Raw genomic sequence first — 17,818 nt, 5'->3', positions numbered from 1 at the left:
TCCCAGTAATGTGCCCTCCTGATCCCAGTATTGTGCCCTCCTTAACCCAGTATTGTGTCCTCCTGATCCCAGTAATGTGCCCTCCTGATCCCAGTATTGTGTCCTCCTGATCCCAGTAATGTGCCCTCCTGATCCCAGTATTGTGCCCTCCTGATCCCAGTATTGTGCCCTCCTGATCCCAGTATTGTGTCCTCCTGATCCCAGTGTTGTGTCCTCCTGATCCCAGTACTGTGCCCTCCTTAACCCAGTATTGTGTCCTCCTGATCCCAGTAATGTGCCCTCCTGATCCCAGTATTGTGCCCTCCTGATCCCAGTATTGTGCCCTCCTGATCCCAGTATTGTGTCCTCCTGATCCCAGTGTTGTGTCCTCCTGATCCCAGTACTGTGCCCTCCTGATCCCAGTACTGTGCCCTCCTGATCCCAGTACTGTGCCCTCCTGTTCCCAGTATTGTGCCCTCTTGATCCCAGTATTGTGCCCTCTTGATCCCAGTATTGTGCCCTCCTGATCCCAGTATTGTGCCCTCCTGATCCCAGTATTGTGCCCTCTTGATCCCAGTATTGTGCCCTCCTGATCCCAGTATTGTGCCCTCCTGATCCCAGTATTGTGCCCTCCTGAACCCAGTATTGTGCCCTCCTGATCCCAGTATTGTGTCCTCCTGATGCCAGTAATGTGCCCTTCTGATCCCAGTATTGTGCCCTCCTGATCCCAGTATTGTGTCCTCCTGATCCCAGTATTGTGCCCTCCTGCTCCCAGTATTGTGCCCTCCTGATCCCAGTAATGTGCCCTCCTGATCCCAGTAATGTGCCCTCCTGATCCCAGTATTGAGCCATCCTGATTCCAGTATTGTGCCCTCCTGATCCCAGTATTGTGCCCTCCTGATCCCAGTAATGTGCCCTTCTGATCCCAGTAATGTGCCCTCCTGATCCCAGTAATGTGCCCTCCTGATCCCAGTAATGTGCCCTCCTGATCCCAGTAATGTGCCCTCCTGATCCCAGTATTGTGCCCTCCTGATCCCAGTATTGTGCCCTCCTGATCCCAGTATTGTGCCCTCCTGATCCCAGTATTGTGCCCTTCTGATCCCAGTATTGTGCCCTCCTGATCCCAGTATTGTGCCCTCCTGATCCCAGTATTGTGCCCTCCTGATCCCAGTATTGTGCCCTTCTGATCCCAGTATTGTGCCCTCCTGATCACAGTATTGTGCCCCCTGATCCCAGTATTGTGCCCTCCTGATCCCAGTATTGTGCCCTCCTGACCTGCCTGTACTGTGCCCTCCTGATCCCAGTATTGTGCCCTCCTGATCCCAGTATTGTGTCCTCCTGATCCCAGTATTGTGCCCGCCTGATCCCAGTATTGTGTCCTCCTGATCACAGTATTGTGCCCCCTGATCCCAATATTGTGCCCTCCTGATCCCAGTATTGTGCCCTCCTGATCACAGTATTGTGCCCCCTGATCCCAATATTGTGCCCTCCTGATCCCAGTATTGTGTCCTCCTGATCCCAGTATTGTGCCCACCATTTTTCTTTTCACTTGCAGTATATTGGAGATGTCCGAGTAGCAAATCAAAGGGCATAAGAGTTACAACTGAATATATTGCGATCAGGTTGTTACATTGTATTTATGAATGAAGGATGTAAGCAGCCCTACACTTCATTCACACATGAGCTGCTACCAGCAGCCCTGCAGCGCAGAACGGGACCCGGCTTTCAGTTTCACTTTCACTTTCATGTCTTGAAAACCTTGGGGTTCTGCGCCCATAGGAGAGGCATGCAGCTGCAGCACTTGCCCATATCACCTTTCCTATTGCTTGCATACATCAAATCTTTTTTGTCTTTCCCAGGCTAACCTTCCATTGCTGCAGCGGGAGCTCCTTCACTGCGCCCGCCTGGCAAAGCAAAGCCCGGCTCAGTACCTGGCCCAGAATGAACAGCTGCTCCTGGACACCAGCGTCAGCAGCTCACCCAGCGACTCCTCCGATCAGCTCCTACTGGATGTGAATGAGAACGGCAAGCGGCGGACACCTGACAGGTATGACCATCAGCAGGATATGTTGGCTGAGATACGAGTCTAGTGCCATTCAGCAAAGATATCAGCCACACAGGGAGAGATGGGCCGGCTGCGATTAAATGAGCAGCTTTGATGTTCCACCTCTGAAAAGCGATCTGCGCTGAATCACTTATCAGAGGCGTTTGAGAGGCATATCGCTTCTTCACAACCTGTTTTAACCCTGTAAATGTCCCACCACTTCGCATTCACCGTTACGTGGCCCTGTTCAACGGTCAGTTTTGCTGGCTGTTTAAGGGGGGTAAGTAAAAAGGTGGCTTAACTGCCTAGTTTTGCCATCCCCACCCACAAGACTTAATGAGCCCTTAAAGTGTAAGAAGAAACTATACATTTTAGTACAATATTTGTGCAGGAAACAGAGCCTGCATATGTAAGGTGCAAATATGGCCGCACACATGAACACTATATTGCCGAAAGTATGGGGCCCGCCCTCCAAATCATTTGATTCAGGTGTTCCATTCCCCTCCCAATCATGTGATTCAGGTGTTCCAATTCCCTCCATATCATGTGATTCAGGTGTTCCAATCCCCTCCATATCATGTGATTCAGGAGTTCCAATCCCCTCCATATCATGTGATTTGGGTGTTCCAATCCCCTCCATATCATGTGATTCAGGTGTTCCAATCCCCTCCATATCATGTGATTCAGGAGTTCCAATCCCCTCCATATCATGTGATTCGGGTGTTCCAATCCCCTCCATATCATGTGATTCAGGTGTTCCAGTCCCCTCCATATCATGTGATGCAGGCGTTCCAATCCCCTCCATATCATGTGATTCAGGAGTTCCAATCCACTCCATATCATGTGATTCGAGTGTTACAATCCCCTCCATATCATGTGATTCAGGTGTTCCAATCCCCTCCATATCATGTGATTCAGGAGTTCCAATCCCCTCCATATCATGTGATTCGGGTGTTCCAATCCCCTCCATATCATGATTCAGGTGTTCCAGTCCCCTCCATATCATGTGATGCAGGCGTTCCAATCCCCTCCATATCATGTGATTCAGGCGTTCCAATCCCCTCCATATCATGTGATTCGGGTGTTCCAATCCCCTCCATATCTTGTGATTCAGGTGCTCCAATCCCCTCCATATCATGTGATTCCAGTGTTCCAATCCCCTCCATGGACACAGGTGTATACAGTCAAGCCCCTAGGCATGCAGACTGCTTCTACAGACATTGGTGAAAGAATGGGTCGCTCTCAGGAGCTCAGTGACTCCAAGCGTGGTCCCGTGATAGGTGGCCACCTGGGCAATAAGTCCATCCGGGACATTTCCTGGCTACTAAATATTCCACGCTCAACTGTTAGTGGGATTATAACAAAGTGGAAGCCACTGGGAACAACAGCCACTCAGCCACCAAGTGGTAGGCCACGTCAGATGACAGGGCGGGGTCAGCGCATGCTGAAGCACACAGTGCGCAGAAGTCACCAACTGTCTGCAGAGTCAATAGCTAAAGACCTCCAAACTTGGTGTGGCCCTCAGATGAGCCCAACAACAGTGTGTAGAGAGCTTCATGGAATGGGTTTCCATGGCCGAGCAGCTGCATCCAAGCCTTCCATCACCAAGTGCAATGCAAAACGTCGGATGCCGTGGTGTAAAGCATGCCGCCACTGGACTCTAGAGCAGAGGAGACGTGTTCTCTGGAGTGACCAATCACACTTCTCTGTCTGGTAATCTGATGGACGTGTCTGGGTTTGGTGGTGGCCAGAAGAACGGTACTTGCCTGACTGCATTGTGCCAAGTGTAAAGTTTGGTGGAGGGGGGATTATGGTGTGGGGGTGTTCTTCAGGGGTTATGCTTGGCCCCCTAGTTCCAGTGAAGGGAACTCTTAAGGTGACATTTTGGACAATTTCATGCTCCCAACTTTGTGGGAGGAGTTTGGGAATGGCCCCTTCCTGTTCCAACATGACTGCCCACCAGTGCACAAAGCAAGGTCCATAAAGACATGGAGGAGCCAGTTTGGGGTGGAGGAACTTGACTGTCCTGCACAGAGTCCTGACCTCAACCCCATAGAACACCTTTGGGATGAATTAGAGCGGAGACTGCGAGCCAGGCCTCCTCCCCCGACATCAGTACCCCTCCCCCGACATCAGTGCCCCTCCCCCGACATCAGTGCCTGACTGACAAATGTGCTTCTGGAAGAATGGTCCAACCTTCCCATAGACACCCTCCTAAACCTTGTGGGGGGCCTTCCCAGAAGAGTTGAAGCTGTTATAGGTGCAAAGGGCGGGGCCAACTCAATATTGAACCCTACGGACTAAGACTGGGGGCCATTAAAGGTCATGTGTGTGGAAAGGCTGGCCAATACTTGGGGCAATATAGTGTATATACGTGGGGGGGCGGGGACAATACTTGGGGCAATATAGTGTATATACGGGGGGGGCGGGGACAATACTTGGGGCAATATAGTGTATATATGGGGGGGCGGGGACAATACTTGGGGCAATATAGTGTATATACTTGGGGGGCGGGGACAATACTTGGGACAATATAGTGTATATACGGGGGGCGGGGACAATACTTTGGGCAATATAGTGTATGTAGTTGGGGGGGCGGGGACAATACTTGGGGCAATATAGTGTATATTTGGGGGGGGGGACAATACTTGGGGCAATATAGTGTATCGTTACATAAACACGGTTTTTATTGATAAGATTATATACATCAAGCTGAATTGTTTTACATGTATAATAGGATACACGTATGATAGGTTAGAATTTGTCATGTGACATCTATGTAGGTCCTAAATATTAACAAAGTGAATTGCCAGTTAGCGTTGCTATAATGTGAAGCTGAGTACACGTCAAATACCCAATCATATGGAAGGGAATTAAAAAAAAAGAGAGAGCTCCAGCTCACAGCCTCTGATTGATCACCTCAGCGGTGTTCATGTGTCTGTGTGAAAGGGGGGGGGTGGTGTCCCTTCCCTCCAATCAGCTCTCACTGAGCTTTGCGGAGTGTAACTTCAGCTCCTCGTCCCGTTTTCTGAAAGCGCAGACAAGCTGTAAAAATTCTGGACTTTTAACGGCTGTAGAGAAGAGAGGGTTCAGACAAAGAGGTACAACTTCTGTAGGAAGATTTGTTTCATCTCTGTGTATCCCCTGAGCCCGGTCACTCGAGCATATGTGAGGGTTTACCACCACTTTAAATATTGAAAAAACCTTTTGGAGCGTTTTTTGGATTTGAGATATGACTGATGATATCTTGTTTTTTGAATTGTACATTTAATGGAATAAATCCTTTTCTTTAGGACCAAAGAGAATGCACAGGAAGGTCTCCACCCGGATCACCTTGCCAAGCGGCCATGCACCACAAGCCCCGCTCAAAGATACAGTCCCAGCAATGGACTACTCCATCCGCCCACCAATGGACTCCCACACCCCACCCCACCTCCTACTCAGCACTACCGCTTGGAAGACATGGTGCTGGCCCATCACTACCGCCATACAGACCCTCGGGAGCTGAGAGATCGATATCGGCAGGCAGGTATGAGACGCGCTCCTGCATATCTAGAAGGTTAAACGGTACGAGGGCCAAGGAGGCCAAGTGGGAATAACCAGGCATAGATGGACCATAAAAGTGTCTGGAGGAAGAGTCTTTATCAAACCCAACCAACGTCATGCTCCCCTTTCCTTTCCCACACTGCGTAGGAAACCGAAGGGGGAAATACTGCAGCATTTATTACTGTAGGGAGCAACAATTGTTCCAGACACCATCTTCCATACACTCTTATGGGGTCCAATGTGCGGACAGGTTAAAGCCAGGGAAAAATGTGAAGTCTTACAGTTTACAGCAGCGTCCTACTAAGTGGGAGATCCGAAGGGGCACCCAAGTTTGCAGATCCATCCATTAGAATTCCTCATTCTCCTACATATTCAATAAGGCCAACAATGGCGATCTCCATGTTTCTTGGTTTCTCAGGATAGGTTTTCTATAGTTGTCCTCAAGTGTTGTCACTGTGTCAGTGCTATCAAGTGCAGATGACTGGGGATCCCGAGCTGTGCTGCAATAAACAGACGGTGCTGCTATGTGTTTACACATCTGGTATTGTGTAACAGCCGGAGCTCCAGCTAATATTGTCATACATAGTCTATTTTGGGTGCCCTAACATGCCAGTCTAGCAGATGCCTGAGAAGCTGCGTGATCTCAGCAGCAGGCTGTGTAATTCATGCATCAGCAGACATGCTGTTTGATGGCCCCAGTATGGGAAGAGGATCGCACAGGCCAACGTGGGCGCTATAACACAACTACGTCACAGAGGGATCCCATCACTGTCGTAATGTGTTCTCACAAGCAAAGTGCCTCGGCTCCTGGATTGTATGCTGTCTGGTCAAATGTTTGAGGACACCGACCTTCATGCTTATTAGACGACCCACTCCAAAACCATGGATATGAGATTCCAAAATATGGAGTTGTCCTTCAACCTGGACCTTTTAGACTAAAACAGCCTTCACAATTCTGGAAGACCATTGACACGTTTTTGGGGTGTTTGCAAGAATTTGTGCTTGTTCAAAAGAACATTTGTGAGTTGAGGTATGGATGTTGGATGAGAAAACCACAACTACGTCACATCAGAGTGATACCACCACTGTCCTAAGGTGTCCTCAAGCACAAAGTGCCTGGGCTCCTGAATTGTATGCTATGAGGTTAAATGTTTGTGGACACACTTTCACAGTTCTATGAGCTCGTTTGACAACCCACTCTAAAACCATGGGCATGGGACTCCAAAATATGGAGTTGTCCTTCAGCCTGGACCTTTGTGACTAAAACAGCCTTTTGGGGTGCTTCCGAGAATTTGTGTTTGTTCAGTCAAAATAACATTTGTGAGGTCAGGTATGGATGTTGGACGACAGGACCACAGCTACATCACAGTGATTCCACCACCGTCCTAATGTGTCCTCACATACAAAGTGCCTGGGCTCCTGGATTGTATGCTATCGGGTTAAACATTTATGGACACCAGACCTTCATGCTTGCCAGACAACTCATTTCAAAACCATTGGCATGAGACTCCAAAATATGGAGTTGTCCATCACCCTGGACCTTTGGGATTAAAACAGCCTCATCACATTGAGAAGACTGTAAAAAAGATTTTGGGGTGATTGTGAGAATTTGAGCTTGTTCAGCCAAAAGAACATTTCTGTGGTTGGGTACGGATGTTGGACAAGCAGACCACAACTACGTCACAGAGCAATCACACCACTGTCATAATGTGTCCTCAAACACAATGTGCCTTGGCTCCTGGATTGTGTACTTTTATGGCCAAACGTTTGTGGACACCTGACCTTCATGTTTGTTAGACAACTCACTCCAAAACCATGGGCCTAGGACTCCAAAATATGAATTTGTCCTCCAACCTGGAGCTTTGTGACGAAAACAGCCTTCACAATTTGGGAAGACCATTGACAGGATTTTGGGTTGTTTCCGAGAATTTGTGCTTGTTCAGTCAAAAGAACATTTGTGAGGTCAGGTATGGATTGGAGATGAGAAGACCATAACTATGTCACAGAGCGATCACACCACTGTCCTAATGTATCCTCACACACAGTTACTGGGCTCCTGGATTATGTGCTATATAGCCAAACGTTTGTGGACACCTTCCCTTTGCACTTCTATGAGCTTGTTAGATGACCCATTCCAAAACCATGGGCATGGGACTCCAAAATATGAAGTTGTCTTTCAACCTGGCCCTTTGTGGCTTAAATAGCCTCCACAATTTGAGAAGACTGTTGACAAGATTTTGACGAGTGTGCAAGAATTTGTGACTGTTCAGCCAAAAGAACTTTTTTTGAGGTTGGGTACAGATGTTGGATGAGAAGACCTGGCTTCAACTCAGCATTCCAATTGATTACGAAGGCGTTCTGTAGAGCTGAGGTCAGGGCTAGCTCATTGAACCGTGTCTTTAGGGAAAAAAAAGAGCCTTCCCAAATTGGTGGACAAAATTGCTTCAAACATCTCTGTGTGCTGTAAGATTAACAGTACCATTCACTAGAAACACCAGAACTTGATAGGGCTGGATGCGATGGTCAGGTGTCCGCAGACTGTTGGCTATATAGTGTAGGACCCTGGTGTCCAACCTGTGGTTCGAGGACTGCATGCGGCCCGTTAGTAAATGATGTGCATCCCTCGGACCTCAGCAGTTTATAGTGGGAACATTGATTAGGGTAATAGCATTAATCTCTACCAGCCTCATGGTTTGGTATTGCCTTCTGCAGCCAACAATGTATCCTGTCCTCACTCTCTGACCCTAATTTTCTCTATTAGGTTTGCAATCTCTGAAAGTCCTCCCAAGCATTACGTATATTAAACATTATGTGTGGCCCTTTGGTGATGTCAAGGGCCATGGACAGGGCTGTTGTTAGAAACCACGGGGACCCATCCAGCCAACCTTGCAGGCCCCCCCCCCCTTCCAAAAAAACATAGTTTACTATGCTTTAGTAATGAATGTACATAGTTAGTGATTGGTACCGATCACTCATTGTGTTCATTCAGAAAAGGAAGGGGCTGGTAAATGTGATGTATTTACTGGACCTTTTCCCCACTCTCCATCCTGATCTTAGTGCGTGCTTGCAGCTGCTGAAAGGAGAGGAGGGAAGTCTGCAGCACTGTAGGGGTGAGTGCACAAAGGGGGCCTGGGCAGCAGGGGGGGTAATTGCTGGAACCGATTCCCTGTATTGCTCTCTGCAGCAGCTGAAAGCCAGCAAGAGGGAGAGAAGAAGTCAACTTTCAGCTGCTGCAGAGAGAGTCATACAGGGGATCGGTTCCAGTAATTACCCCCTCCCACCATACCAATCACCCTCCCTGCATACATCCAATTCACCCAGCTGCCTGGGTTCCCCCTGGTAGCCTGGGCCCTGTAAATGAGGACTGGTGGTACCCCCTTATCCACGGCCCTGGCCATGGATGAGGCCACCTATAGCTCATAAGTTGACAAACACTGGTACAGGGGGTTTTGTCAAAAAGCCAGCGGCAGGGAGAGGAGAAGAAGTCAACCTTCAGCTGCTGCTGAGAGAGTCATACAGGGGATAGGTTCCAGTAATTACCCCCCCCTGCTGCCCAGGCCCCCTTTGTGGAAGTCTTTGACAAAACCCCCTGCACCAGTGGTTGCCAACTTATGAGCTATAGGTGGCCTCATCCATGGCCAGGGCTGTGGATAAGGGGGAACCAACAGTCCTCATGTACGGGGTCCAGGCTACCAGGGGGGACCCAGGCAGCTGGGTGAATTGGATGTAGGCAGGGAGGGTAATTGGTATGGTGGAAGGGGGTACTTACTGGAACCGATCCCCTGTATGACTCTCTGTGGCAGCTGAAAGTTGACTTCTTCTCCTCTCCCTCTTGCTGGCTTTCAGCTGCTGCAGAGAGAGTCATACTGGAGATAGGTTCCAGTAATTACCCCCCCCTGCTGCCCAGGCCCCCTTTGTGGAAGTCTTTGACAAAACCCCTTGCACCAGTGGTTGCCAACTTATGAGCTATAGGTGGTCTCATCCATGGCCAGGGCTGTGGATAAGGGGGAACCAACAGTCCTCATGTACGGGGTCCAGGCTACCAGGGGGGACCCAGGCAGCTGGGTGAATTGGATGTAGGCAGGGAGGGTGATTGGTATGGTGGAAGGGGGTGCTTACTGGAACCGATCCCCTGTATGACTCTCTCTGTAGCAGCTGAAAGTTAACTTCTTCTCCTCTCCCTCTTGCTGGCTTTCAGCTGCTGCAGAGAGAGAGTCATACAGGGGATCGGTTCCAGTAATTACCCCCTCCCACCATACCAATCACCCTCCCTGCCTACATCCAATTCACCCAGCTGCCTGGGACCCCCTGGTAGCCTGGGCCCCCCCGGTAGCATGGGCCCCCCCGGTAGCCTGGACCCCGTACATGAGGACTGGTGGTACCCCCTTATCCACAGCCCTGGCCATGGATGAAGCCCCCTATAGCTCATGAGTTGACAACCACGGGTGCTGGGGGTTTTGTCAAAGCCCTCCATGGTTTCTCCAGCCATCTGTCCATGTATCCAGGACTCTCCTGTCTGCATTAACACTAAAGATTTTGTATTCCCTTCACCAAAACATGGAAAGAAGCGTGTCTGGTTATAATTATCCGCGATAAGCAGCTTGTATTTCCTCTTTCAGCTGTGCATGAGGTCATTGATCACCGGCTGACAGACCGGGAGTGGGCAGAAGAGTGGAAACAACTCAACAATGTGAGTATGCCAAGAAAATGACGGCTCTAAAGATCAACATTGTAAGATTATTATCCCTAGAAATGACAAAGCTGCTGTGAAATGTCATCTGATTGGCCGGTGCGGGTTACTGCAGGTCATTGCTGATGGTTTTTAAAGAACTAATTATTATTGACCCCTAACTGAGTCGAACGATATCCAAGACCAGGAGAGATCGTGGTGTCTGGTTGTGGAGATGACAGAAGTTGCATCTTTTCAGCCTCCTCCGGATAAGAAGCTGAGATGGAATTGTAAATCGGTTATATTTAGAGATCTAAAGAGCTCCATCATGGGAATCGGTTAGAACCAGGGGTGGACTCACCATTCGGAAACTCAGGCACTGCCCGAGGGCCCAGGGTCAGTAGGGGGCCCCATGAGATGCCCCTGGTACCTTTTTCATAGGCTTTTTTGAGTTTGGGCAAAGACACAGGGGCCCCATGATCCCCTATTGCCCAGGGGCCCCATGAGTTGTCAGTCCGCCCCTGGTTAGAAGGGATTTGTTGGGATTCGAATGCCTAAATCTGAATTCCAGGTATCGTCCTAATTGCATAGAGTCCAGCTTGGACCATTGGAAGTATGCATGTCCCCATTGGTGGGCGCAGCCTATCGCATTATGGTGTGCACCCCAAAGCTCAAACAGCGAGCGGGAAAATTCCCCTTTATTTATTTATTTCAGGTACTTCTATATCGCCATCAATGTACTCCGCGCTTTACATATCTATTGTACATTCACATCAGTCCCCGCCCCCGAGGAGCGTACAATCTAAGGTCCCTAACTCACATTCATACATACACATACTAGGGACAATTTAGACAGGAGCCAATCAACCTCCCAGCCAGGGGTGGACTGATAACTCATGGGGCCCCCGGGCAATAGGGGATCATGGGGCCCCTGTGTCCTTGCCCACACTCAAAGCACACCCAAAAAAACCTGTAAAAGGCACCAGGGGCATTTCATGGGGCCCCCTACTGACCCCAGGCCCTCGGGCAGTGCCCAAGTGCTTGAATGGTCAGTCCCCCCAGCATGTCATTGGAGTGTGGGAGGAAACTGGAGTACCCAGAGGAAACCCACGCAGGCACAGGGAGAACATGCAAACTCCAGGCAGGTGGTGCCGTGGTTGGGATTCGAACCATTGACCCGAGTACTGCCAGGCGGAAGTGCTAACCATTTAGCCACTGTGCTGCCCATAAAAAAGAGAAGTGCGGGAATTAAACATTTATACCTAGTTGGGTGCTGCATCCATCTCCTGCTACCTCTACACCGAGAACTGAGCGATCAAGGACCACTGATCGCTCAATTATCGGGTGTGCTCTCTGCTCTGCCCCTCCAGCGCTTAGTCTGGGAATACACTGATGCGGTGTGGGATTCGCAGCCATTCCTGTGCGTTTCCCGCACCGCGTCACAATTGTGTTCATGCGATCTGCTGCAGGTGTCAGTGTTAAATTAACTGCACCCCAAGAACAGCTCGCAAAATGCAGTGCGATGGCCTGAATCGGATCCTCGGATCCCATGCGATCTGATTCCAGTGCAGCAAATAAAAAGGTGTGGATGCGGTGCGATGTGAGCCATACAACATGAATGGGCTCAAAATGCACCGCACAGAATTGAACAGGAAAGGGCTCAGGCATGCTGGATCGATGATGTCACAAGGGGGCGGGGTCACCCGGGTGATGTCACTGGGTGGCCCCGCTCCATAGATATTTAAGAACTGTCAAAGCTGGTGAAGCTGCCAGCGCCGAGAGCGGAGCCTTTTTTTTTTTTTTCTTTTTTCGGGTCGGCGGTGGGCATCGTGATTGACGCTGGATATACTTCGGGGGACATTTTTTTTTATTTTTGTTGTTTTAATAAAGAACTTGTCAAAGACCGTCTCCTGTCGTTTTGTACACTACACTTTTTGTGAATGAGTGGCGGTACCATTCACATGGGGGGGGGGGGAATCTGGGGGCCCATACTTCCAGACCTCCGCAACCACTGGCCATGCTTGTGGGGAATAGGCCCTTGTTCCCATCAACAGGGGAGCCCCCCTGCCCCAAAGCACCCCCCCTTGTTCCCATCAACAGGGGAGCCCCCCTGCCCCAAAGCACCCCCCCTTGTTCCCATCAACAGGGGAGCCCCCCTGCCCCAAAGCACCCCCCCCTTGTTCCCATCAACAGGGGAGCCCCCTGCCCCAAAGCACCCCCCCTTGTTACCATCAACAGGGGAGCCCCCCTGCCCCAAAGCACCCCCCCCTTGTTCCCATCAACAGGGGAGCCCCCCTGCCCCAAAGCACCCCCCCTTGTTCCCATCAACAGGGGAGCCCCCCTGCCCCAAAGCACCCCCCCTTGTTCCCATCAACAGGGGAGCCCCCCTGCCCCGAAGCACCCCCCCTTGTTCCCATCAACAGGGGAGCCCCCCTGCCCCAAAGCACCCCCCCTTGTTCCCATCAACAGGGGAGCCCCCCTGCCCCAAAGCACCCCCCCTCATGTTGGGGGCATGTGGCCTGGTATGGTTCAGGTGGGGGGGTGGGGCACTCACTACTTCCCCCCTTTTCTTGCCCTGCCAGGCTGCAGACTCAAACGACGGTATGGTATGGATTTTGGGGGGGGGCCCCATGCCATTTAAAAAAAAAATGTTGGCGTGGGGGTTCCCCTCAAAATCCATACTAGACCTGAAGGCCTTGGTATGGATGAGACAGGGAGGGACGTCACCCCGTTTTTTTGCAAAATTTTTTATTCTTTTTTTTTACATTCAGCTGTCAGTGGGAAACACCGCCGACGGCTGGAACATTACTGCGTGGAACAATACCGCGTGGAAGAATACCGCATGGAACAATACCGCGTGGAACATTACCACGTGGAACATTACCGCGTGGAACAATACCGCGTGGAACATTACCGCGTGGAACAATACCGCGTGGAACATTACCGCGTGGAACAATACCGCGTGGAACATTACCGCGTGGAACAATACCGCGTGGAACATTACCGCGTGGAACATTACTGCGTGGAACATTACTGCGTGGAACAATACCGCGTGGAAGAATACCGCATGGAACAATACCGCGTGGAACATTACCGCGTGGAACAATACCGCGTGGAACAATACCGCGTGGAACAATACTGCGTGAAACAATACCATGTGGAACATTTCCGCGTGGAACATTACATGGAACATGTTTTCGCTGCTAAAAACCGCACGACTTAAAAAAGAAATAAAACTAAAATAATATAAAATAATGACGTATTTTAGCAGCATTTTTAGTGATTGCCAACGTTTTCTTTTTTTTAAATGCTGTGCGCATATTCGGATGCGGCAAGATACCGCTTCGTGAATTGTCCACATTTTTTTTTCTCAAATTTGTGATTTTTTTTTTTTTGCTTTATATAATAAAAATTTAAAACTCCAAAGGGTGATAAAATGCCATGAAAAGAAAGCTCTGTCTGTGTGAAAACAAAAGATATAAATGACGATTGGATAGAGCGTTGCATGACCGAGCAATCACCAGTTAAAGTAGCGCAGTGCTGAGTAGCAAAAAAAATGGGCTGGCCATGAAGGAAAGGTGAAAGCATCCGGAGCTGAAGGGGTGATGGAACCTCCTGGGACGGATCGTTGCTGTGATTGTGGAAATGACGAGTTTTTTCTTTTTTTTCCCACCAGCTGTTAAACTGCATTATGGATATGGTGGAGAAAACCCGGCGCTCGCTGACGGTCCTCCGCCGCTGCCAGGAAGCAGACCGAGAAGAGCTCAACCACCGGCCACGGCGCTACAGTGATGCGGAGGACCTGAAAAAGAGCGTCAGCTCTGTGAGCCAGCCGGCGCGGCACCACAACAGCTCTTCAAGCACCGAGTCCTCACCAGCAGGTCAGCGAAGGAACTTCTACTATATGTAGCGATGTCAAGATTTATTGCACCTTACCGATCAGTAGATGTGACGACCGCATTCGTTTTCTTTTCTTGTGCTTTTTTCCCCCTCTGTTTTCACCTGGTGATCTGGCCAGTAACACACCTCCTGTATTAGAGCGCCTCCACTCTGCAGGAAGGAGCACAGGGGGCACAGCAGACAGCAGCATTGCCACTCTGTTGGGGAGGGGAGTGTTAAATGTATTAACAATAACATATAAAGCCATTTATAACTCCGCCCCGAATTACATCACCAATCTTGTCTCCAAATATCACCCAAACCGTCCTCTCCGCTCCTCCCATGACCTCCTACTCTCTAGCTCCCTTGTCTCCTCCTCCCATGCCCGTCTCCAGGACTTCTCCAGAGCTTCTCCCATCCTCTGGAACTCTCTACCCCAATTTATCAGACTATTGCCTACTCTGCTCACTTTTAGGCGATCTCTGAAAACTGATCTCTTCAGGGAAGCCTATCCTGCCCTCAGCTAATACTGGAATCTTCTACTCTTCCAACCAGCCCCTCCCCCACAGTTATTACCTTTTGTACCACCAGCCCCTCCCTCCTAGATTGTAAGCTCCCAGGATCAGGCCCTCCCTCCTAGATTGTAAGTTCCCAGGATCAGCCCCTCCCTCCTAGATTGTAAGCTCCCAGGATCAGGGCCCTCCCTCCTAGATTGTAAGCTCCCAGGATCAGGGCCCTCCTTTCCCTCTTGTATTGAACTGTATTGTTCTGTAATGTCTCCCGTTATATTGTAAAGTGCTGAGCAAACTGTTGGCGCCATAAATCCTGTATAATAATAATAATATATAAATCCTGTATAATAATAATAATATATAAATCCTGTATAATAATAATAATATATAAATCCTGTATAATAATAATAATTAGCAGATTTATATACACTAACAAGCCAAACTCCAGCTCACACTTTATAACCAGTTACAGCTGCATTTTATTTCCTTTGGGGATAAAGGTTTTTCGCGAATAAATAAAAGCTGACCATTTTAAAGGTAAATGGTTTGTCTCATCCATGTAATTTGATACATTCTGCTGGAGAGCTTGTGAAAAACAACAGACTTGCTGGCTGGATCAGCAGATGAAAATCGAAGAAAGAAAACCTAAGAAAAGAAAACTAATGCAGCCATCTCATTTGCTTTTGGGCTTAATACCGCTTTAAAGCCCAACTCCAGGCAAATAAAAAACAAAAATGGCTCAGTTAGGTCTAGGGGAACAATAAAAGGAGATATACTTATCTGATCCTCCAATCAGGGCCGGGACAAGGGGTGGGCAGAAGGGGCGGGTGCCCTGGACACTGGTATCATGTGAGGTGAGGGGGGCACCAAGGAGAGTTCCTGATGCTACAGCAGCATCACTACTCCTGTCAGCTTAGCGTGGGTAGTGGCCAGCCATATCCCTAGAGGAGGAGAGAGCCGGGAGGAGGTGCTGGCTGTGCTCTCTCCTTTTTCTAGCTCTGCAGCACTCCTGGACACTGGTATCATGTGAGGTGAGGGGGGCACCAAGGAGAGTTCCTGATGCTACAGCAGCATCACTTCTCCTGTCAGCTTAGCTGTGGGTAGTGACCAGCCAAATCCCTGGAGGAGGAGAGAGCCGGGAGGAGGTGCTGGCTGTGCTCTCTCTCTCCTCTATCTCCACATTCCTGCCGCTGCAGACATTTCATTTCTTTTGGGTTTAAATCCGCTTTAAAGCCCAACTCTACGCAAAAAAAAAAAAATGGCTGAATTAGGTGTAGGGCAGGGATGGGCAACTGTGGCACTCCAGCTGTTGGTGAACTACAAGTCCCATCATGCCTCTGCCTTTGGGAGTCATGCTTGTAACTGTCAGTTTTGCAATGCCTCATGGGACTTGTAGTTCTACAACAGCTGGAGGGCCACAGTTGCCTACCCCTGGTCTAGGGGAACAATAGAAGGAGATATACTTATCTGATCCTCCACTCAGGGCCGGGACAAGGGGTGGGCAGAAGGGGCGGCTGCCCTGGACACTGGTATCATGTGAGGTGAGGGGGGCACCAGGGAGAGTTCCTGATGCTACAGCAGCATCACTACTCCTGTCAGCTTAGCGTGGGTAGTGACCAGCCATATCCCTAGAGGAGGAGAGAGCCGGGAGGAGGTGCTGGCTGTGCTCTCTCCTTTTTCTAGCTCTGCAGCACTCCTGGACTGGAACTGTCAGACTCATGTTCTGGGAGGGGAAATTTCAGGGGGGGGGTGGGAATTGTACTGGGAGGAGAGGGAATTTGTCTTTGGGGAGAATCTTGGCTTGCAAAGGGAATTTATGCATATTGGGTAAGCGTGCAGATTAGTGCTTGATTTTGTTTGGGGGAGGGGAATTTGCTGACACAATGTTCATACATCTTGAGGGGCAGCGCAGTTTGGCATCTATCACCCTGGGCACTAAATGACCACCCCCCCCTCCTCCCACAGCAAGACTGGTGCCCACAGCTTCGGCACCCCCGCAATCTAACAGTCTAGGGTCCCGATGTCATCAAGACTAGAGCAGGGTCCTCACAAGTCCTTCGACCCTCCTGCCACTTCTTCCAGGGGGGTGGTGACGCCCCCTGAGAATTGCCACCCCAGGCAAACGCCTAGTTTGCCTCACAGTAAATACACCACTGCTGGTGACAGGTACTCTTTATGGAGGGATCTGGTGTCTAAGAGACCCCAAATCCCTCCCCTGCCCTCAAAAGCATTCATGACGCCACGATCGGTGTTTTTGAAGGCTTTTGATTTTTTCTTTTTTGACATCCGGGTACACCAGGAGTGATGTCAGGTCATAGCTTCCGGGTTGCCATAGTGGAGACCCAATCAAAGCCGATCCTGGCTTTGTTTGGGTGTCTGACCAGCCGGCGGACGTGTCGGGACAGAAGACCCCGAGCGAGTGTCAGAAGGTGGTGGGAGGTGGGTGGACGTCCCCTCCTGCTGCTGTACAAACATTCCAGCGGCTAGTTAGCTTCTTGAATTGCTATTACAAGAGAGACAACCGGCGGCTCTAAACAACGGTCCCGGGGTGATGCCTGCTCCGGTATAACGCTTGAAGTCAAGCGGCGTGCCCGTACGTTGATTGGCGGCAAGTGGAAGGGAAAGGAGTAGGATGGGGGGAGGGGGGGAGGAAATTGTTAACCAGCTCCCAACCCCAGGAGCCCTTTTCTTCATAAAGGTGGAGGCCAACCATGATGTTCCCAAGGAGGACCATAAATCATGGCGGAGTGAATCAAAGACACCCGTGATAGAGAGGAATAAAGTTCCCGGTAAACAGCAGTAGATATAAAGTTTTGTGAGTTTGGACAACCTATCTTGGGAAATGGGGACGGGACAAGTGTAGGTAGGAAAGCCAGGGTCAGGCCAAACAAAAGGAATAGTCTGGGATGGGCATAAATTGGACCAGCGCATGGAACCAGTGTAGGTGGGACAAGGTGTAGATGGGGCAGCCAGAGTCAGGTCAAACAAATAGGACAGCCTGGGATGGGTATAAATGGAACCAGTGCATGGGCATGGAACCAGTGTAGGTGGGACAGCCAGGGTCAGGTCATACAATAGGACAGTCTGGGAAAGGTGTACATGGAACCAGTGTAGGTGGGACAAGGTGTACGTAGGACAGCCAGAGTCAGGTCAAACAAATAGGACAGTCTGGGAAGGGTGTACATGGAA

General features: G+C 49.9%; 1 protein-coding gene across 1 annotated transcript in view; it reads left to right on the top strand.

Moving 5' to 3' along the window:
• The window catches only part of LOC149450069 (transcriptional corepressor CBFA2T3-like), a 96,449-nt gene that overhangs the window by 65,830 nt on the left and 12,801 nt on the right, over positions 1-17,818 (top strand). The window contains exons 5-8 of the mRNA XM_089692390.1: positions 1,839-2,026; positions 5,317-5,552; positions 10,189-10,259; positions 13,915-14,119. Coding sequence (XP_089548516.1) covers positions 1,839-2,026; positions 5,317-5,552; positions 10,189-10,259; positions 13,915-14,119 — 700 coding nt within the window. The remainder of the gene's footprint in view (positions 1-1,838; positions 2,027-5,316; positions 5,553-10,188; positions 10,260-13,914; positions 14,120-17,818) is intronic.

This window comes from Staurois parvus, unplaced genomic scaffold (assembly GCF_062004578.1).
Source record: "Staurois parvus isolate SC_StPar_1 unplaced genomic scaffold, SC_StPar_1.0 ptg000584l, whole genome shotgun sequence".
Taxonomy (NCBI): Eukaryota; Metazoa; Chordata; class Amphibia; order Anura; family Ranidae; genus Staurois; species Staurois parvus.
This window is presented reverse-complemented; position numbering and strand designations above follow the sequence as displayed.